Below are 24,604 nucleotides of genomic sequence, written 5' to 3' on the forward strand. Positions count from 1 at the left end.
AAGACCAATCGTAAAATTATAAATTTTAATTATTTTAATTATTATTTTTAATTATTAATTTTTATTTTTATTTAATTTTTTGAGTAACATACGCTGTATTGGGTATATATACCTTTTAATAAAGATTATTATTATTATAAAGCCTCAAACTGCTAGGAAAGGCTACTGTGAAATAGGAGCGGACTTAGAGCACATACATTTTACTTTGCACGAGCTCCATACAATGAATTAATCAATGTTGCCGGTTGTCCAGTTTGACAATTCACATCTGAGTTTTGACATTTCACTAATCGCTCTGCAAAATGGACGTAGTGTTTAAATTCTCTTTGCTGTAAAATCTCCGCGTCTCGCGGTCAACCATCGCAAATTGCATTTTTGTGAGAATTATCAAATTGAAAATACATTCTAGTTTCACTTTTCTTTATTTGCGCTTCGCGAAAAACTTTTTATAGTTATATCTATTCGATCACTGGAGTTAAAGTGCTCCCAAATTACCATTAAACAGTTTTCGTATAATGAACACGACAGCGTCCTTCTCTTCAGGTAGGTATTTACAAAGTTGTTTTGTTTTATAGGTTATTGCATATTGACATTCCTTATTGATTGATTAAAAGGACAAAAGTGTATTCATGCTTGAGCTTCATTTATGCTTGAGCTCAAGATGTGATAATAAAAAAAAATCAAGTAACATATTGTTGATGTTAACTGATATGATAAATTATAGCAAACTGATATCAAATAAAATTAAGTGGAAACGGAAGAATATACATAGTTTACATTTAAATTATTATTGCTTAGTATTCTGTTTTAATATAATATTTTGATGTCAATGTTTTTCTGCAAGAACCAACCTGCTAGGAAAAATTATAATATTGACCAGCATTCTACATCATTCTTGTGCACATTCATTTATTTTATATACAGGTATGATGATTGTTTATATTTTAATTTCAACTTTGGCATTTCTATGTATTCGCAGACATCTCATTTGAAATGTATTTAATTTATTCTCATAGCTATCATTACGGCTATATTTATTTGCAAAAAAACTTAATTTCAAAACAAACTTTTGTTGTACAGATTCGATTCGTGATATATATTTTTTTGTCATATAGGCACCAAATTGCTGAGTTATATTCTAGATTAGATCTGACAACAGAGTTGAAAAGCATCTTGAGTGGTAAAATACATCTAAAATATTTCGTATTATGGAAAATAAAACCTAGCATTTTAACTCTTACAAACAATGTGATCTATATGTTTCTTGAATCTTAGTTCACTCTCTAATATAATGCCTAAATCTTTAAAATCTTATTTTTCAGCAACAAACACATCATTTACCTTGTAACTAGTTTTAAGTTTAATATGTTTTCTAGAAAATTTCAAACAGTTGCATTTGGGTTTGTTCAGTTCCATGCTATTATTTTGACACCATAAGTAAATATAGTTGATATCATCTTGAAGCATTTTTTGATCCTCAAAACATTTTACTGTCCTGTATAATTTTAGGTCATCTGTTTATAGTTCATATTCTGATTTTATTAATTTAGTGATATCATTAATATATATGGTAAATAATAAGGGGCCAAAGTGTGAGCCTTGTGGTACCCTGGATAGCTGACAAAAATCCCGAGCATGATAACCACTAACCTTAACCACAAGTGGTCGGGAAGCCAACTAAGATTTTAACCATGTCAGTAATTTATTTGATATGCCATAGATGTCTAAGTTTCTTTATTAGTAGGAAATGGTCCACTTTATCGAATGCTTGTCAAAATGATGTCAACCTCATGATTATTGTTCATTTCATTTATAATTCTTTTAGTGAAGAATAACAAGTTTGATGTTGTGGATCTTTTTTTACAAAGCCATGTTGTTTGTCAGATAAAAGGTGCTTAGTGTGCCAAAACAAGTGAGGATATAAAATTGATTCAAAGATCTTATTATATATTATATTATAAACCGAGGAGAAAAAGTCCGCAAATAGATTACAAACTTCTAAACCGCCATTGGCTGAATTATGATCTAACTGCATCGTGGATGGAACTAGTGTTGTAGCGTTTAGATTTAGGGATGCTTTTAATGTTTTCTTTTTTTTTTTTTTTTAATATAGCCCCAATAAGATTTATCTATAATTTTACGTGTTCTTTCTTTTAAAATATTATATTTTGTCCATTTCAATTTTATATTTTTTATAACATATTTGATATTTTTCTTTTTCATTTAATACTTGTATAAGTTTATTATTAAACCAAGGAGGGTAATTATTATTTTGTTTGTGTTTTGAGTATATTGTTTAATCAGGTCTTTAAAGATTGTGTAGAATTCGGAAACTATGTCATCGACATCGTTTCCTCGCTCGACGTCTGTTTTATCGCATCATAATTACCTTTATAAAAATTAAATATCTTGTTTACTGGTTTGTTATTTTCTTTTAAATAACTGTAACACAAAAAGCTCAAAAAAATATTTAAAGGTGAACGATATTTATTGAAACTCATTCTAAAATATTGACTCACATGTTGCGAGTCAATCGCAAGTCATCGCAATAATATTATAATGATCTTTTAACAATCCCTTGATTGAAACAGTAGGCTTAGAAAACATGCACCCACCGGAGCGGAAAGTTGGACTTACCTGGATTAAATCTAACAAATTTAATTCTTTATAACACAAGTGTTCACTCATTTGCAGAGTAACACCTATATAATGGGTGGCCCAAAAACTAGCATTATGAAGGTGAAATGAAACAATTTATTTCAAAAGCTGTTTTATTCAGCATTAAATGATTTTCTTTTGCAGTTGAGACAAATAAAAAAAAGTTCAGAACCTATTTAGAAATAAATTACATTTTTTCTTTCCTTTCTATTGATGGATTATGGCTCTGACTTTAACCATATCATAACTACTTTGAGTTGTTCGAATTTTTCGTTCGTATTTGATCATTCAACTGAAACATTTCACAGAACATTCATGCAGCAGGCGCTGTTCAACAGAGACAATATTCAGCATACAAGGAAAAGAAACTGGTAAGACCTTGAAAACTCTTTCGTCCATAAGTTGTTGTGCCATTGTTTATGGTCCCCTGTAGTTAAATTCAGTGTTACTTAAATTTGCATGTTAACCTTTGTTTTTTATATTTCTTTTATTTACATAAGTGGAGGCCAAATGGGACTACATACCCATATGTATGTTGATTTGGCCTGATGTTATTGATCACTGTGGGATATGCTCTCTTGTTACATCAGAGGAATCATAAGTGTTGCCTACCCTTTAAAGTATTTATTAAAGATATAAATGAATTAAAAATAAAATTCAGCAGTCCTAACTATTGCACACCAAAATTTAATGATTATTTAATTCAGTGTTTCACACTTAAACAAAAGGTACCCATGTCATATCAACCAGTGGTTGTACATAGTAGAAAGTTCCTAAAACAAGTACATTCGGGAAACTGCACATCCAGGTTGTTTAAGGGTAAACACATTCTTATCTGTGTATTTTTATGACCATTTTTATTGTATTTATTTAACAACAAAAAGGATTTTAACTTGTGCTACTAACTACTAACACAGTATTACTTGCTGCATCCAAAGTGCTTCATATAATGTGCTACAACTTACTACGCTGCATGATAAACTTTAAATTTTATCTAAACTCTTTTTCTGCCAATTTCTTCTTGCCCCTTATTATATAACACTCTATGTCTCATTACTGTTTCTTAATAATGTATCTTTTACATAAGTTTTTATTTTAAATATAATCTGTGCCTATTTTAAAATAATTGAATTCTTTATAACATAATTTATTCTATAAACCTATAAAAAGAGATGAAAAAATTATAGTATTAAAAATTTATATGTGTGTAATTTTATAATTTTGTTTTTTAATTAATTATTCTGTAAACATGTCTCATAATACATACATACATCTCTTTAAATACTTTTATTAAGTAAGTTTTTCATGATAGTTTAATAATTATATATCACTAGCTGACCCGGCAAACGTTGTTTTGCCATATAAAGTATAATTCACGCGATAGTTTTATAAGTAATAAAATATTGCCTATATTATAGCCTGTACATCATTTTGTTCTATTGTCAATAGTTTTTGCAGCGCACGCAAAAATAGGTTTTCGATTTTACACCTTGTGTTACAAAATAGCAATTTTATTACGGATCCCTAATTTTGAAAAAAAAACATAGCCTATAGCCTTCCTCGATAAATGGACTACCCAACACTGAAAGAATCATTCAAATCGGACCAGTAGTACCAGAGATTAGCGCGTTCAAACAAACAAACACTGCATCTTTATAATATTAGTATAGATTAGCTATGGAAATGTAATTTTTAAATTACAATGCCTTTTTTTGGTGCTCGAATTAAATTATCCATTAAATTCGATTTATTTATGTCTAAATATAATTTAAATTTATTTGATTTTAATATTGTAATATAAATAACTTGAATATTTTATATCTGACATAAAATATTAGAAGTAGATTTTAAAATACATATGATACCATTTTTATGCTGATTATTTTAAACAAATAGTCCCATATTTATTAGGTATATTATTTTGTTGTTAAATAAACTTTATGTGACCTCTAAGTTGCTTTGTCAATTAAAATCTATTGGATGTTGTATGGAAGAGCTTAAGATGTTTTTTTGTCAAACAAGACTCGATTATTGTGAATAGAATCATGACATACAAAAGATTTCCGCAAACATTAAATGATGGTGAGATTGAAAGTTGACATGTCGCAACTAGTATAGGGCTGACCATTATGATTCAGACCTCCATAACATGTATTGTGTACATACAGTGGGAGGCTCCTTTGCACAGGATGCCGGCTAGATTATGGGTACCACAACGGCGCCTATTTCTACCGTGAAGCAGTGTGTAAGCATTACTGTGTTTCGGTCTGAAGGGCGCCGTAGCTAGTGAAATTACTGGGCAATGGGACTTAACATCTTATGTCTCAAGGTGACGAGCGCAGTTGTAGTGCCGCTCAGAATATTTGGGGTTTTTCAAGAATCCTGAGCGGCACTGCATTGTAATGGGCAGGGCGTATCAATTACCATCAGCTGGACATGCTGCTCGTCTCGTCCCTTATTTTCATAAATAATAAAAAAAACATACTTTGTATTTGCCTTGAATCATTAAATGTTTTGATAGACTGTAGTATTGTATATTTTTATATTTAATTAAAAATATATAAGTGAACCAAAGATGATTCCCATCCTAAAGTAATATATTGTAAGGAAATGTGAAATTTATGCTTTTATAGTTATTCTTGCAAATTATCTTTTACTTTATTACAATTTTTAACTTTACTGACAATTATTTCTCTATATTCATGTATGCTTTTATACTCTACTAAAATATTATGTAAAGTGCTCCTTATTAAACTATAAAATTTTTGATGGTGGAGAAGAAAATAAGTAGGTAAGTATTTTTCTATAGATAATTTGAGGGTACCTAGTTTAAAACTTATTTCTTTTACACACTAAGCTTTTTAAACAATGTAATTTGAACAAAATCCGTTATTTTATTGTTGCCGTTGTGGAAACCCTCGTGAAGCATCATAAAACGCAGTAATGACTCAGTGGCCAGTTGCGTGGTGTGGACTTGTTGTGACATGCTCTGTGTGACGCGGTCGCTATGTGCGACTGCAAGTCGTTGCATGTTCTAATATGCATTACTTGTTTATCTCTAACCCGCTTATTCATAAAGGTACGGACAGACGTGCTCATTACTAGCAGGAAAGCATGCTTTTATTGAGCATGTGCTCATTAGCACGTGTGTACTGTAATGATATTACTTATTTAGAGCGTGTTTAAAAATCAACCGACGTTTGATTTTCGAGCATGCTGCCTGAGACGCGGGTTGAAGGGGGCGTGCTCCGAGCGTGTCTGAACAGGAGGTCTACTCGCAAAATCGACAACGATACATTCGGAACGATACGATAATACTCCGAATATATCGCAACTAACCTACTCTAACAAATGTTCGAATTCTTTATCGTTTATCGATACCATAGACTAATATTTTGATTTTTTTACGATGTTAGTGTGAATGTAATATGTTCAAACCTAAACATTATCTGTGCTTTGTCGCTGTGAAGTGTCAAAAGTCAAAACATAGTTTAGGCGCTAAGGACCATCCCAGACTCTGCACCACCAATTTGGTATCATTTACGCATAATGTAAATGTTAAAAAAATATGTAATGAATATAATATGACCATTTAAAATTGAATAAATAATACAAAACTCGCGGATAATAAAATGTAAAAAAAAGTAACTCAACCCTTTTCGTCGACTTCCTATTTCTCAGGCGGCCATTTGCATTATTTCTACGCATAAACGATCAACAAAATGACTTAAATAACTTAGTAGTAAAAAAATCCTCTTGAATAGTAAATCACATATAATTATTTTAATAATATTTATTAACTATGTATATTATATGGCAAATATAACTATACAACTTGAAACGATAATAGCAACGACAGCCTAGATGGTGTCGTTGAGATTATCGTAAAAGTGAGGTTTGATTATTTGTGAAATTCGAATATTCGTCTCTGACATTTTCAACTAAGAGTAGGGTTAGGACCGATAATATCGAATAATGTTTCGTTCGTTCAATCATCGTTTCGACATTGAATACGACGTAACTAAGAGTAGGATTCGACACGACTAATGCCACGATTTATCGAATATCTATCTTAGGAGTAGCCACCCCCCCCCCAGGTTTGCTTATTAGCATGCTATTATCGATTTCAACTCGATCCGCGGCGGGCGACTGTTTTTGCGCCAAATTAAAATAAAAACGAAAATTGAACCCTCAATATTTATGAGTAGCTTAAGCAAGCATGGTTATTGCTGGCAAATGTGAACAGTTGAATGAGCATGCTAACTTTAAGCATACTTAAAAGCACGCTTTTTTTTTAGCACGTCTGTCCGTACCTTTATGGTCCGCTAACTTAAAACAGCCGCTAAGGAGTGTTTTCTCTCATTCTGACTTAGGTCAATAGAAGAAGACAGAATGAGAATATAAATGCTTTAAGTTAGCAGACTATTATGAATAATGGGGTAAGTGTGTAGGTGCAGTAACTAGAAGGTTATTGATATCCCGAACGAAAGCCTTTATTACTTATTTGATATATGCCATATTACTGATTAGAAGATTATATATTAATTATTATATATTAATTAAAGCTGTAAAACAAGGCGCGGAAATCGTTTGATTCGAAAACGTCCTGATTGGGATGAATTTCGACAGTTATTACCGTTTGTTTTATTTACATTTGCTCGCAAATCTCAAATCAAACATAAGCTGTCTTCTGTATTCTTATGTTTTAATCTTGTCATCCTTTTCTTTTAATATTTTCGATGTCTTGTGAATACGGAACGTAATCTTCTTTATAATAATATTAAAATCGTTGTTTAAAACAAGCGCGTTCGTAAGTTATAACGAGTACATAATATAATTTACATTGCTTCAGGACATAAAACGGAACCTTTAGTCTGCACATACTTGTTTATATTAAACAGCTTCCACCGCAAAATGCAAGACGTAACATAAAACTTCAGTAATGAATTCTACAGAATCTATTCAAACTTTGTCTTTTAGTTCATGAAAAGACAAACAGTTTTTTTTTAAATATATAAACATATTGTAGGTACTTATGTACATGATTTTCCACTAGGTTATTGGAATGTTTTTTTGTTCTCCTATATGTACCCTAGTTACCAGTGGGAGGCTCCTTTGCACAGGATGCCGGCTATATTATGGTTACCCAAACGGCGCCTATTTCTGCCGTGAAGCAGTAGTCATTATTGTGTTTCAATCTGAGGGGCGCCGTAACTAGTGAAATTACTGGGCAAATGAGACAACATCTTATGTCTCAAGGTGACGAGCGCAATAATTGTAGTATCGCTAAGAATTTATGGGTTTTTCAAGAATCCTGAGCGGCGCTGCATTGTAATGGGCAGGGCGTATCAACTACTATCAGCTGAACGTCCTTCTCGTCTCGTCCCAAAATAATATTCCATTTTTTCCAAGTTTGAATTCTTTAATATACACTGACCTGCAAAAGTAAGTATGACACTTTTCAAATTTTTTTTTTCTTAACTATAAAAGGTAGAGATTTAAGATTAAAAACGTTTTGTTGCAAATTTTATACGCTCACCAGGTCGCCTGTAAACACTTCGCCTTCCATCAGAAGTGTAAAGAGAGAATCATGACTCATCTGCAATCAAAATTCTTAACCATTCTTCTTCATCCCACAACATGTGTTCACGGGCGTATCGCAGTCTCGCTACTCGATGCTGTCTCTCGAGTTTTGGGCCACTCACTGGTCTTCGGGGTTTCAAATTTGCTTCAGCAAGTCTTCTTCTCACTGTACTGTCACTAATGTAGTCCCTCCGGGTCTGAAGTAGCTGTTGCTGGACTTCAACTGCATTTTGGTGGCGATTTCTTAGCACAGTGGAAATAATATAACGATCTTCTCGGGCACTGGTACACCTGGGTCTGCCATTACAAGGTCTTCTCAGATGGTGTCCAGTCTCTTTGTATCTTCGCTTTACCTTCTGGACCATTCGTACCGTCACACCCACCATTCTTGCAGTGCGACGCATACTGATACCTAGTTCCAGAAAAGCCATGATCCTAGCACATTCTTCAACTGAAAGAGGCATGATAAATAAATGTTATGTGCTTTTTATCATAAATTTTTAAAACAAGACCCATCGATCTTGAAAAAAATTTAAAACAGAAAGAAAAATGTGAATGGTAAAATTGTAATTCGGAAAGTTTTTTTTCAGCCAATTCTTAAAAGAAGATTACCGACTATAAAGTTTTTATGTACAAAATTAAATTCTCTTTGGTGTCCTTTTTATTTCGAAAGTATATCTTGTGAACTTAAAACGTTATCCCAATTTTAAATGTGTGATACTTACTTTTGAAGGCCAGTGTATTTAAATTTGTTATCATATATTGATTTAAAACCAATCAGATTAATATATTATTAAGTAAGTAGTAGTAGTAGTAAGTGCTAAAAACATCAGACATACAGCATGTGTGTGGAGTGTGGGTGTTAACTAACAGAATATGTGGTAATGTTACCAGATAGTGATCTGTGCTCTCCCTGCGGTGTGTCACCATTCTACTGGAGTCAGTCAGCAGGCCCAGGAATAACGAAAAATGAAGAAATAAAATTATTTAAAAAAATATTATTAGAAACGATCATGTTATAAGGCATAAGGCATTTATTTTCTCAAAATTGATTCCTTTAGAATTCTTTATATTATTTGTACATTGAACATTTTATTTATTACTTATCTATACATTTGAGATTCAAAGCTTATACAGATCTTTATAAATAAAGGGTCGCTTTCGTGACGGACGTCGTTTCATGGAGAAAATATACCTATTGTTGCTCTCCATTTTGTCGAAACTCGTCACCGAATTGCGTTGTAGACATTAAGAGCGAGGCCTCACTAGCGCGTCGCGTTGCGTCGTCGCAACAGACCAACGCATTGTATGCCGCATCTGCGTTACGGCAACGCACGATTTTGCAACACAAGAGGGCGACGCGCGCATTCGCTGCGTAGCCTCTCACCCCCTTATTCATAATGGTCCGCTAACTTTAAACAGCCGCTTAGGAGTGTTTTTTCTCATTCTGACTTAGGTTAATAGAAGAAGACAGAGTGAGAATTAGCAATGCTTTAAGTTAGCAGACTATTATGTAAAAGGGGGTCAGTGTTAACAGTCTTCACTCGACAATGGATCGGAAAAACGTCGTATCGGAGCTCCGACGACGCAGTGCATCACCCTCCCACCGCTTCGTTTCGTGTCCGTCGATCCGTTGAAACATCGCAAGCGACGACGCAACGCACTAATGTGGCATGGCACAAAAAAATCTATGAAAAACGACGCAGTGTTGACGCTGCGACGACGCAACGCAACGCAACGCACTAGTGAGGCCTCGCTCTAAACTAGTTACTACGTCGTAATTGAATACGCACCGAGAATATTTCCGCATAATGTGTTGTAACTGGAAATAAGATAGCTTCGCAACGTATCAACTTGTTAAATTATAATAATGCACCACAGAACAGCGTGGGCTAAGCAATATAATTAAAACTTATCCGCAGTGTAATCAGTTTTTCTCCCTCTTGAGAAAATTTGGAGACCAGGGAGACCCTATTTGAGTTTCGACTGGTCGATATTAACTCCCACACAATTATTATCGCTTGAACCGCTCTATAAGTACCTAGGTGAGTGGTATTACCAGAGAGAGGCACTTCTTTTTACAGGATGCGGTTGATTGTGTTTTTATTAATGTCAAAATCTAGCACCCATTCGAAAATAAGTGCCTGAACTGAGAACGCGCGCAAGAACTCGATTCAGTCAAAATCGCCCACAAGTTTTTCACAAGTAGTAGAAATCATTTCCAAATATATCATAAAAAATGTTCCATGTACTAATAATAACATTATATCGGTACCTCAGTTCTAACTTCTAAAGAGTTACAATTCAGAAAAGTGTTCCAAAAGATAACAACTCGAATTGTGACTGTATGAAACGAAAATATTCTAGACTTTTAAAGATAATATGTTGGAAACTGTAACAATTATACTGCCATTCACATACCGACTTGTTTAGGATTATCGTTTATGGAACAGTGTCACATATCGAAATATAACGAAAAATGAAGAAATAAAATTATTTAAAAAAATATTATTAGAAACGATCATGTTATAAGGCATAAGGCATTTATTTTCTCAAAATTGATTCCTTTAGAATTCTTTATATTATTTGTACATTGAACATTTTATTTATTACTTATCTATACAATTGAGATTCAAAGCTTATACAGATCTTTATAAATAAAGGGTCGCTTTCGTGTCGGACGTCGTTTCATGGAGAAAATATACCTATTGTTGCTCTCCATTTTGTCGAAACTCGTCACCGAATTGCGTTGTAGACATTAAGAGCGAGGCCTCACTAGCGCGTCGCGTTGCGTCGTCGCAACAGACCAACGCATTGTATGCCCCATCTGTGTTACGGCGACGCACGATTTTGCAACACAAGAGGGCGACGCGCACATTCGCTGCGTAGCGTCTCACCCCCTTATTCATAATGGTCCGCTAACTTTAAACAGCCGCTTAGGAGTGTTTTTTCTCATTCTGACTTAGGTTAATAGAAGAAGACAGAGTGAGAATTAGCAATGCTTTAAGTTAGCAGACTATTATGTAAAAGGGGGTCAGTGTTAACAGTCTTCACTCGACAATGGATCGGAAAAACGTCGTATCGGAGCTCCGACGACGCAGTGCATCACCCTCCCACCGCTTCGTTTCGTGTCCGTCGATCCGTTGAAACATCGCAAGCGACGACGCAACGCACTAATGTGGCATGGCACAAAAAATCTATGAAAAACGACGCAGTGTTGACGCTGCGACGACGCAACGCAACGCACTAGTGAGGCCTCGCTTTAAACTAGTTACTACGTCGTAATTGAATACGCACCGAGAATATTTCCGCATAATGTGTTGTAACTGGAAATAAGATAGCTTCGCAACGTATCAACTTGTTAAATTATAATAATGCACCACAGAACAGCGTGGGCTAAGCAATATAATTAAAACTTATCCGCAGTGTAATCAGTTTTTCTCCCTCTTGAGAAAATTTGGAGACCAGGGAGACCCTATTTGAGTTTCGACTGGTCGATATTAACTCCCACACAATTATTATCGCTTGAACTGCTCTATAAGTACCTAGGTGAGTGGTATTACCAGAGAGAGGCACTTCTTTGTACAGGATGCGGTTGATTGTGTTTTTATTAATGTCAAAATCTAGCACCCATTCGAAAATAAGTGCCTGAACTGAGAACGCGCGCAAGAACTCGATTCACTCAAAATCGCCCACAAGTTTTTCACAAGTAGTAGAAATCATTTCCAAATATATCATAAAAAATGTTCCATGTACTAATAATAACATTATATCGGTACCTCAGTTCTAACTTCTAAAGAGTTACAATTCAGAAAAGTGTTCCAAAAGATAACAACTCGAATTGTGACTGTATGAAACGAAAATATTCTAGACTTTTAAAGATAATATGTTGGAAACTGTAACAATTATACTGCCATTCACATACCGACTTGTTTAGGATTATCGTTTATGGAACAGTGTCACATATCCCAAGCTTACTGAATTTCGGACTTGTTACACTTTGGAACTGAGGTATTGATATATTGTCTATTTAATTTTCATAATTCATTCATCATTGTTATTATTAGAATAACGTCATGTACAAATTGTGTTGCATTTGATTTGTGAATGTGTTATTTTTGTTGTGATAATGGTTTCGGGGCCTGTTTCTTTGTGTTGTTTATATTTAGTAACAAACTGAGAAAATTTTCTGATATAAGGAACATAGATTATTTTAACATAATTTGCTGAAACTTTATAAATTAGTTCAATATTAACACAAATGAAACAAACCTGAAATCATAAGTTTTAATGCTTTTGTAATATATGCATGATATGATTTTTGGCATTTAAAAAAGCTAAAAAAATAGTAAAAAAAAATGAAAACAAAAAAAGATTGGCAGAAAAAGTAGCACATTTTTTAAATACCTATCTGAAACTTACAAAAAAAAAATTAAAATAGTGAAAATGAATAAAAAAAATTGCACTATACCTAAAAATAAAAAATAAAATTGTGTGCGAAAAAGGAATTGAAAAAAAAAACAAAGGAAGTGGATACGATAAAAGGTCGGGCGTTTTTCGTTGGTCGCTGAGTGTGGTGTGTTTGTAGATTTTGTGCGAGACACCAGCGACACAGAGTGGTACAGCAGCGACTTTGGCGAGTTGGAGCCCGTAAGCAGCGAGCCCGAGGATGAAGCGCCGTTCACCGCCGACACCGACACGACCGATGTGAGTACAACTCGCCGATAATATTATATTGAATATTCAATATTAGGCACTCTAACCACTACACTGTATGGAGAATGCCAGTTCTCGCAGAAAGTATTGCGAAAAAAGTTTTTATGTATAAGGCAACGTTCAGTTATAATTTAGTTGACGACAGTTACGTAGTTAGGAGTGTAGTTAGTGAAGTGACCTAGAACCGCGGGTAAAATTGTGATGGCTATTTTTTTTTAGTTTGAATGGAGCTTGTATTCGATACGTCAACAAAATCGACGTAGTATATACATAATACATACATAGGTACATGATTCCACTCTCATAACGGACATACAGATTTCTATGATATCAATCACTAAAACTAAGCAACCTAGACGAGTCTAAGGGGCCAGGACCGGATGGTTTGTTTTTTTAAACTCAACAACTAGATATCTGACAAAACCGCTTCATATATTATTCTACGATTGTTTAAAATATGGCGTGTTTCCGGATATCTGGAAGGAAGCATACAATAACACCAGTTCATAAAAGTGGCGATAAGCGAAATATCGAAAATTACCGACCTATTTCGATACTCTCCTTAATATCAAATGTTTTTGAAACTCTGGTTCACAGCATTATTTATCCTAGTCTACACAGTGTGGTGTGATAATCCCTGAACAGCATGGTTTTGTGAAACGTAGATCCACAACTACTAACCTTTTGATTTTTACTAATCATTTGTTTGAGCATTAGGACGATCGCGTGCAAATTGATGCTGTATATACTGATTTTCAAAAATGCTTTGACAAAGTGGGCCACGAACTCAGAGGAAATCTACTCAGATGGTTCTCATCTTACGTAACACGTAGAAGCCAAGTAGTTGTAATTAACGGTTATAAATCAGATATCATAGTAAACACGTCTTCTGGTGTTCCACAGGGATCTATTTTAGGTCCGTTATTGTTCGTAATGTATATTAATGACATAAAAAATTGTTTCCAAAACTCACAGTTCTTAATGTACGCCGATGACCTAAAAATTTATAGAAGTATTAGCAATGAGTCTGATGTCGACCTACTTCAGCAGGACCTAAATTGATTTATCCTTTTCTGCTATCGTAATAAATTGAAAATTAATTTTGATAAATGCTATTCCAACTGTTTTTTTTTTTTTTCAAAAAATAAAAACGTTATAACCAATAATTACAAATTATCTGACTCTATAGTAAAGCGCGTTTCATTAATTAAGGACTTGGGAGTTCTATTAGAAACTGCATCTAGATCAACACATAAACACCATCAGAGATAAAGCGTTCAGATTATTTGGCTTCGTCATGAGGTCATGCAGTGACTTTAAGCGTCACTCAATATTTTTAATATTGTACACAACACTTATACGCTCCCAAGTAGAGTATGCCACACCAGTATGGAACCCCTTATTTAATAAATATGCCGACACTTTGGAAAGGGTACAAAGAAAATTCCTTAGTAGGATTATTGATTTCCAATATGGGCGTACGAAACGAACGTACAGTCAATTGCTTGAAAGTTATAAACTTCTTAGCTTACGCAATCGTAGTACTCTTTTGGGTGCAATAACATTGCACAATATTTGTAACAATATATATGATTGCATCGATCTTAACAATAAACTTAATTACGCAGTCCCACGCGTAGCGCAAAGGCGGGCGGTTCGGGCAGTCGCGCCCCGCTGCACAGATTGGTCGACACACAGGACACACTTTTTAATGACCTTGACATTTGCTTTTCAACAAAAACAAAATTTATAAAAGCAAGTAAATGACATTTTAAGTGAACAGGAGTAATATTTTTTTTAAGTTAAAACTCATTATGTAACTCTTTTGTTAAATGTAATATAATTTTGTAAATAATTTAGTTGTAACACTAATTTTGTATTTCTTTCCTCTTTTTGTATGTGCATATTACTTTATTTAAAAGTTACTAGTAATTGTAAAATTAACCTGTGGATAACGGTGTGGGTTCTCACTAGAATTAATTTAATATCTACTGTACTTTGTTGTCCCTAAGAAATCAAATAAAATACTGAATAGTATACTACAAAATACTTGCCAGAGGTCTTTCTTCACTAATCTCCGTGTGACTTCTAAATAAAAAAGATACAGTTTCGCCGGAAGATGCGCTATCAGCGTCCGAGAAGGCTGTAGACGAGTTGTGTTAAGGGTATTAGTGGGAAAAAGTGTTTTGGAAAATTGGTTCAGATGTATGAAACTTCGTACATATGCTGATGCAGTTCTTTCCTCGACAAAGCCCTTCATCGCCCTAATCTTCTGGTTAGGCAAGCTGTTGATAACATTCTCTTATCCACACCCAGGTCTTGCTTATTATTGTATGGTCGTATTTATTATTGCCAGGATCCAATTCTAAAACAATATAATTTATATAAATAAACATGTTTTCAGAACGAAATTATATCAACAAAGGTGATAGAAGTATCCGTGGGCGACGATGGTGAGCTCCAGTTCGCGGACTCTGAGCAGACAGACTCGGAAGGCAGCGATAGTGAGATGGACCTGTACGACTACTGGCTGTGTGCGCAGTGCCGAGCAGAGAACAACAACCCGCTGTACAGATACTGTGAGAAGTGTTTCAAGGTGAGATCCCCTTGTAATCAATTGTAGCAGGCATAATAGGACAATAATGATAGTGAGTTAGACCTGGCTGCACGGTTACTGCCAGACAGATAATGCAAAACCCAACAATAATAATAAAATAGTGAGGTGGACCTGTCCAACTACAGGGTGCGTGTGCAGTGCCAGACAGATAATATGAATCCATTCTACAGTTACTGCAAGAAGTGTTTCAAGGTTCTTACCCTCTTCTGGTGAATTTATAGCAAAATATCAATAAGAAATAGTAAAAGTAAAGTGGACCTGTACAGCTACAGGCTGTGTGCGCAGTGCAAGGCAGAGACTATCGAGCCATTCGACAGATACTGCAAGAAGTGCTTCAAGGTTCTTACCCTCTTGTGGTAGATTTATAGCAAAAAAATAATAAGAAAATAAGTAACAGTGAGGTGGAACTGTACCACTACAGGCCGCGTGCGCAGTGCCAGGCAGAGAATATCGACCCATTCTACGGATACTGCAAGAAGAGTTTTAATGTTCTCACTCTCTTTTGGTCAGTTTATAGCAAAAAACAATAAGAAAATAGTAATAGTGAATTGGAACTGTACAACTACAGGCTGCGTGCGCCGTGCAAAGCGGAGAATATCGACCCATTCTACAGATACTGCAAGAAGAGTTTTAAAGTTCTCACTCTCTTTTGGTCAGTTTATAGCCAACAATAATAAGAAAATAGTGAGGTGGACCTGTCCAACTACAGGGTGCGTGTGCAGTGCCAGGCAAAGAATATGAATCCATTCTACAGTTACTGCAAGAAGTGTTTCAAGGTTTTTAACCTCTTGTGGTGGATTTATAGCAAAAAACAATAAGAAAACAGTAATAGTGAGGAGGACTCGATAACTACAGGCTGCGTGCGCAGGGCCAGGCAGAGAATATTGACTCATTCTTCAGATACTGCAAGAAGTGTTTCAAGGTTCTTACCCTCTTGTGGATTCATGGCAAAAAATAATATAAAAATAGTAACAGTGAGGTGGAACTGTACAACTACAGGCTGCGTGCGCAGTGCCAGACAGAGACTATCGACCCATTCGACAGATACTGCAAGAAGTGTTTTAAGGTTCCTACCCTCTTCTGGTGAATTTATAGCAAAATAACAATAAGAAATAGTAAAAGTAAAGTGGACCTGTACAACTACAGGCTGCGCGCGCAGTGCAAGGCAGAGAATATCGACCCATTCTACAGATACTGCAAGAAGTGTTTCAAGGTTCTTACCCTCTTGTGGTAGATTTATAGCAAAAAAATAATAAGAAAATAAGTTACAGTGAGGTGGAACAGTACAACTACAGGCTGCGTGCGCCGTGCAAAGCGAAGAATATCGACCCATTCTACAGATACTGCAAGAAGAGTTTTAATGTTCTCACTCTCTTTTGGTCAGTTTATAGCAAAAAATAGTAATAGTGAATTGGACCTGTAAAGCTACAGGCTGCGTGCGCCGTGCAAAGCGGAGAATATCGACCCATTCTACTGATACTGCAAAAAGTGTTTAAAGGTTCTCTTGTGGTAAATTTCTGTTTCTTGAATCCTAGGTCTTCTATACAGTGGAACACCTGAACATCTTTAGAATTTTCTAATTTGGAACATTTAATTTTATTTGCTATTACTTTTTAATACAATTGTTTCTAATTAATTAAATGCATATAAAATCTCTTTTGTTTCCATAGTTGTTCTGAAAAGTATTTAGTGCCCGTTTTTTGTGCAAATAGATTTAAATTAAGTATATTTTTCTAAAAAAGTCAAAAACTACCATGATGAATGATGATGTCTCACCATTATTCTAGTTTTAGGTGGTGAACAATGCGGGATCGCAACTATTTATAGTATTTTACAATCAATATGACTTGCTTTCAGCATCACGCAACACTTATGACTATTTTGTGACGTATTGCAGACCCAAATTATTCTGTCACTTTTAGGGAAAAATTATTTTTTTAAAAGGAGTTAAACTATCCTAAGGACTAAATATGAATTTTATTTTGCACTTACTAATAAATTAGTTAGGTATATTATTTCAAAAAATATATATCTCATGGTACACAGATTATCAAAACCTTTATTAGTTTTGAATCTACAAGCATTGTTGACCTCTGTTATCATACATAGAAAGTTATTTTAATATCTATAACATATAATTCTAGGTACGTAAAAACTTCTTCCCGCCGAGACCGAAGCGAAAACACCGGCGTAACACGAAACTTGATCCGGATCCCATACCCTGCTCGTTTTCCCAGAAATCCGGGATGGATTCCGTGAAAACCGTTCCTGAATCAATTAATTCAGCATACGACTCGGAAGTCGAAACAAATGGTGAAATGGAACCGTTTTCCCGAACCTTTTCCCAAGATTCTGGCGTCGAGTCCGTAAAAACAATTCCGGAACTATCGGATTCGAAAGGCGAACCGGAACCGTTTTCCCGGACATTTTCCCAAGATTCAGGCGTCGAGTCACTTAACTGCCATGAAGTTGCAGAATGTTCCAAAAGTAAGAATAGTTTTAGACACAATGTGATATTAGGTAGGCATTTAAAGCGTCGAGCGAAATCCGCCGACCGACACAACAAACGTTTTAAAATCGGTTCCGATTCCGACACGGATGTAGAAAGTGAAGTAAAACCATTAGTTAAAATAATAAGTGATCCAGCGCTTACCATAGACGATATAAACGTTAAATTATCAAAAAAGGTTATAGCTGATACTTTAAAGGCTAAAATTGAAGTTAAGGACAAAATTGAAGTGGCGAGTAAAAGTGAAGTGAAGGATGATATGTGTATAACTTGTCTCTCTGAACCGAAGTCGGCCGCGTTTATTCACGGGCGCATCATCCACATTTGCTGCTGTTACAAATGTGCCCTCAAAGTGTGGGTAACCGCTAAACGGTGTCCAGTTTGTAATTGTAAAGTCAGTAATGTTTTGAAAGCCGTCGTCGTGTAATGAATCAATAGTCATTACTCAAAATAAATTTATAGAATTATTTAGTTTCTGGCAGTTTTTTTAGCAATGTATAAAACTGGTTGACAGGCAATTATCTAAATCGTACAAGGATTCAATGCCAAAATTATTTGTGTCTTATGTTTGCTGTGGTTCATGAAGCCTTGATCGAAGACAAATTTGCCTCTGAAAACATTAGAAATCGTAATTAATTTATGTAATACGAAAATTGGTATTTATTAAAATATTACTACTATTGTTGTAATATAGTGAATGTCTTAAAAGGCATTATCCTTTTATCTCAGTCTAGACAATGTTACATGATATTAAGTTTTGTGAATACTTTGTATACTTCACTTCACAATTGCCCTCTCTTTATTGTTTAAGGCTAGGTTTTAGGTATATTTGATTCCATATCACTGGTTTACCTAAGCCTAAAGTAGGTATGCAAAATCGGAAAATCTTTTGAATACTTCTTTAACCTACAATTTATTTCGTTTATTAATTATGTTGCCTAAAAAACCCTTAAAAAATATTTCTAATTTGTTTTTTCTTAAGTAAAAATTGAATTAAAATGTAAATAATCGTGTAAATAATAAATCCACCGAACATGAGAGAGAATAATATATTTTTATTATAAGTTAGATTAGTTTCACGCAATACTATGTCTAATTTCGTTGTGTTGGTCAGATGCGAAATTTAAATTACCAGGAATATTAGAGCTATTTATTTTTGACTTTCAAATATATTTGTGGGAGCAAAAATGAACATAAATTTCTATCCAGCTTTTCCATCGATTCGTTCATTGGTAGTTTTTCTCTGACATATTTCATAAATATTTGCCTCTTTCTCTATAAATACTTGCTTCATGTCTTTTTATGTGCATTAATGCAATATCTAAAATGTATACAGCTTTTTGTTTAAGATTTTCTAACAATGATGGTGAAAAGCACACCACTTCTTGAAGCTATTTATTGCATTAAATATTTGTTATTTAACATTGAAGCTGTAAATATGAACAATAATATTCCTGGTTAAAATTACTTTTGAATTAATTATATTAGGTATCGTTTCCTACGAAATAACAGTCCCACCTTTGCCTACCGCACAGAGGATTTTCTTATAAAATAAAATTTATATCTTATTTAAACAAATGTATATCATCATAAGCCGGGTAAAGATCACAACTGATCGTATGTAAAAAGTAGATATAATTTTTTATCGTATGTAATAAAAAGTAATAAAAGAAAAATATATAATTTGATAAAACAAAAGAACGTAAATAAAAACTTTCCTTTCAGCAAATTTGAATTTTATTTGAAATCCCATCCTTGTACTTTCATTGTATTTATAAGAGTTGGCAATAGATGCATACTACAGGTATACCGCCCAGGTGACAAACTCGTGATGATATAGTTCGGCCCAGACATTCATAATTTTCCTCGCTTGAACGTTCACTCTTACAGTGGTATTACTTGTTGTTCAAGTTTATAGCTATTATTGGTAGGTTTAATTTGTAAAATGACGATTAAAAGGGTAACTACTAACGAACCACTGGTCATAAATGAGACATGGATTCCTCGGTTCGGCTCTACTAAATTAATCTCCTACATTCAGTTGACAAAAAATTAAAAAACCCACTGTAACGCGCGATGGTGATCATTAAACAAGTGAGCCCGTGCTCCTTCATCAATGTGGGTTTATTTAAAAAAAACCTTCAGATTGTCTTTGATCTTAAGGGCGCTACTGTAATATACACACATAACCTTTATAGAAGCATATTTCATTTAAAACCTCATACATCATAAACTATTTGTAGTTTATAAATGAATATGTTTGGTTTTTTATGGAAAAGGAGGACAAACGAGCGTACGGGTCACCTGGTGTTAAGTGATCACCGCCGCCCAAATTCTCTTGCAACACCAGAGGAATCACATGAGTTTTGCCGGCCTTTAAGGAAAGTGTACGCGCTTTTTTTGAAGGTACCCATGTCGTATCATCCCGGAAACACCGCACAAGGAAGTTCATTCCACATCTAAATGGTGGGGATGATCATTTGTAGCGTGTCGTGCGAAGTTGGCGACAGGAATCAGGTGGAACAGCTCTTTGGAACCCTCCCCGTGATAAATGCGGTAGAACACACAATGAAGCGACGTCTCTACGCAACGCCAAGTGATCCAGCCGTTCACAGAGCACTGGGTCCCCGACAATTCGAGCTACTCTGCGTTGCACGCGGTCAAATGGTTCGAGCTGATACTTGGGTGCGCTAGACCAGAAATGACAGCAACACTCCATATGTGGCCGGACCTGAGCATTGACAAGCGTACTGTCGTCTGCTTAGCAATGTTTGTTGGAGGTGTCCAACATATCATTGATTTGCAGAAGAAACAGAGTGGGAGATAACACACAGCCTTGGGGCACTTCAACGTTCACGGGCTTCGGGTTCGAGCAATAACCGTCGACAACGACTGGAACGCTGCGCCTTGTGAGGGAGCTGGAGGTCCACTTGCATAAGCTCTCGGGAAGCCTAAATGATGGAAGTTTTGAGATAAGTGCCTTGTGACATACACGATCAAACACCTTCGCTATATCCAGGTTAACTGCCAGGCCTTTCCCCTTCCTGTCGATAGCCACCGCCCAACTATGTGTTAGATATACCTACCAGAAGTTCGCCTGCCAACCGACCATGTTGAAAGCCGTACTGTGTATACCAAGAGGTGGCGGTTAATTATGCTCTACATGATTTTGAAGAGCAGGGAGGTAATAGCAATAGGCCAGTAGTTTGCCGGATCCGAACTGACTCCTTTTTTTTGGATCGGAAGGACAAGGGTTGACTTCCGTGACTCAGAGACTACGGCTTTTGATATGGGTGCCGGAATAAACGCGTTAGCATCGGCGTCAACTCAGGGACACACATTCTAAGCACGATTGGGGAAATGCTAACGGGCAGTTGCTGAGGCTTAAAGAACCCGCTAAAACGTAATTCCAGGTTATGGATACGTTATCGTGTCATGGTATATGACGCGGAACGGAATTTAGGCAGAAGTGTGTCACAACTCCCAGACAGGATCCATTTCTTCATAATATAGTCACATCTCTTGTGACCTAACACTACGGCCAAGAAAATGCAAAATACCGATCACCAGTTGTTTGTGACTTGTCAGTGATAAAACTGTCGGAGAAAATTGCAAAAAGCCGGTCTTCATTCTCGCCGACCACTATGAGTTTCAGCTTTAGGGCGTGGCAATTGCAGAATTACACTTGTGGGCTGAGGTCCTGAAGATCATGTAGAGTGGAACACGTTCAATCATCACTCGTACAAGAGTACTGAACAGAAAAGTTTCTGACGCGTCTCGGTCTGAATTTCGTACTGATTTACGAGGAGTATGAGTTTGGCGAGCTCCAGGCAAGCAAATCCGCCTCCAATATCCACAACAGTTGCATTCCTATCAAGATAGTAGGTACAATAATGGTTTGAGCTGGAATTAGTATGGGCGCACGAAACGATCTCATTTGGGTTACCTACACATCAGGAATCATAACTGCATTTGAATACCGCACTGAGGTAGTGAAACCTGTAATTATCCCGCACAGACTGCAGATGGATTTAGAGCTCCAAACTTCCAACTCAAAAAACCCAAATCGCCCGGCTCATTACAACTGTGCTTCGACAACCCGACATGAATCCTATTGAACATGCAAGGGGCATGTTACAAAGAAGAGTATTAGCAACTGTTTTCCAAACCTGGTAACGGAAGAGCAACTTTTTGTTCGTCTAAAAAGAACCTCGGACCTTGTACCCTCATAATATTTGGATAACTTAATATTGAGTATGAACAACATATGAAGAACTCTTATTAACGCCAGGGGTGCATAAACATGTTTTTTTTTCTATTGTACAAGCATAGAATAAGGTTATATTCCATATGTAGTTCACATAAGAAATTATTTCCTGAAAATAAAGTAGGTAAGTGTGAAATATACTTAAATAAAGTTGATGTGTATACACATGGCATTATTTGCTTTCTTCGCTGGACACCGCAATTACCGTAGAAAATGTAAAAAAACTTGTTCTATAAGATCGGCGAATTAAGGTGTTGCAGATAGCTGAAGCGGTAGGTGAGCAAGTACTCAATCGTTAAAATTTTTCATAATCATTTGCACATGGAAAAGGTGTCGCTCGACAAGCAACGTCGAGTCACAATTTCTATTTTCGACAAAGTTTTTGGACGTCTGTGGCGATAATCCTAGTGAAATTTTTACTCGCATTGAAACAGTTGATGAAATATTGATCCGACAATATGACCCGGAGTCAAAACAGGAAACAATGCAGCTGATAGAAAAGAGGGAAAAGCCGCTTTTTAAAAAAAACTTCTTTATTTATCGATTACTTTTCTACCAACATTGCTGACAAAAATACGACACATGGTTGTCGAGAAAAGGAGATGACAGCAGAGAATATAAATGACTTTGTTAATGATACCACAGATTGGGAATGTAGTTAAATTTCCGAATTAGAACTTGCCTTAGAATTAATAGAGTCGTTAGATTTAGACCTCGTCAACCACCTATGTCGATCTCTGGGAAACCTCTTTGCAAATTCCTGGTACGAAAGTTACATTATTATTTTAATAGGATTAATGTACTTACGGTAAATAAAGTTATCAAAATTATATACTTAGTAACTCGTAGACGAGACTCGTAAAAATAATTAGTCAAAATTGAGTCCTCTACAATTATTTTTGATGCTCGTTCAAACACTGCCACCGCTTCGGAAATTAATGGAGAGGAGAAACGGCGCAAGAAACTCCCCAAGCATTCTTTTTTGCGCTCTTTTTAATACAATATACAATATTGTATGTATGTACTGTCACAGCTATTGCTATAAACTATCATTAACTAGGTTTTTATAATATCTATTTATTATCGCAGTTAAATAGGCAAAAATATCTAGTGCCGTCTAGAAATCTGAGCGTGAAGTAAACAACCTATTTACTTATTTTACGAAGTACTTAATCCATTATCTCTTATGTTAGTTCTTTGACATTGCCTGTTCTCTAACAATGCTGCTAAGTAGGCACGTAATGAATCACCAATACGCATTACACATCACCAATAACTCACAATTAGGTACCTACGTACTAGTACGTGGTACATGCATATTGCTTACAAGTTACGTTAGTAGTTACAAGCTTCAAACACGTCATGTTCAAATGCGCACACACGATGAATTTTGGTAAAAACAACACAACCTCACGATACATACCGATTGTAACGAGAGAACCTCCGAATACGGAATGGTTTCATAGGGCTCCTTATAACTGAATCATAGCTATTGGCATTCTAGCAAGAATGTTCTGTAGTTACAAAAAAAACAAAGTTTATTCATTCATTTTTAGCCAGCTTAGGTTCACTATCACTAATTGTACAACGTTTCTAAGGCTGTTAGCTTTGCGGCGAAGTACATATTTTCTGAATTTGTTTTTTTTTTTATAATTCTAGGGATTATTGAAGAGAGATAATTAGATAGCTATGATTCAGCCTGTCCAGATGGACGAACAGAACCAAAAAAATAGCTATGATTCATAAACGAACTGCATTGCACTTTTATTGTAAAAAAAAATTAAAAATTATTTGGTAAATTTTAATTTTATTTTGGAAATTTGAAATCATAGTCCAATTGGAACTACCCACTTTTAGGACGTAGATGTTTTACACCTTGTATGATAAATTTGCTGTGCGTTCGACTAACTATGCCTAACCCAAAAAGTACTCTATGAGAGGCCGAATTCGCCTCTTATAATATGGTTGCAGGCTTGTAGTGAAGCACTGTCACACTGTGTCGGGCTTGTAGTGAAGCACTGTCGCCTTACTTTTTACACCAAGATTATTAGAGGCCAGTGTGGCCTTCTCTTCCAAGTAACCACGGAACAGAATGTAGCTCGATTTATCGACGCCGAGTATGCTGATACAGGTAGAGGAGAATATTATAATCATTTGAGAATACCACGCCCATTGGATGAATATGGAGGATGAAATTTTGAATAAATTTGCTTTGAGGGGTTTTGAATTATTTTAGTTGTTTTAAAAAATATTA

At 35.4% G+C, this 24,604-nt stretch overlaps 1 protein-coding gene and 1 long non-coding RNA gene across 2 annotated transcripts; both read left to right on the forward strand.

Annotated features, from left to right (window-relative positions):
* The first annotated feature begins 315 nt into the window (after positions 1 to 315).
* Positions 316 to 19,812, forward strand: LOC126975074 (E3 ubiquitin-protein ligase Mdm2-like). The gene is made up of 5 exons (XM_050822884.1): positions 316 to 543; positions 2,967 to 3,029; positions 12,830 to 12,948; positions 15,362 to 15,553; positions 17,719 to 19,812. Exons 1-5 carry the CDS (start codon positions 516 to 518, stop codon positions 18,508 to 18,510), a joined length of 1,194 nt encoding a protein of 397 aa, XP_050678841.1. The 5' UTR covers positions 316 to 515; the 3' UTR covers positions 18,511 to 19,812.
* LOC126975127 (uncharacterized) lies at positions 15,560 to 17,228 on the forward strand. The gene is made up of 2 exons (XR_007731637.1): positions 15,560 to 15,975; positions 16,554 to 17,228. It is a non-coding gene; the product is annotated as an uncharacterized LOC126975127 (long non-coding RNA).
* Positions 19,813 to 24,604: the final 4,792 nt, after the last annotated feature.

This window comes from Leptidea sinapis, chromosome 34 (assembly GCF_905404315.1).
Source record: "Leptidea sinapis chromosome 34, ilLepSina1.1, whole genome shotgun sequence".
Classification (NCBI taxonomy): Eukaryota; Metazoa; Arthropoda; class Insecta; order Lepidoptera; family Pieridae; genus Leptidea; species Leptidea sinapis.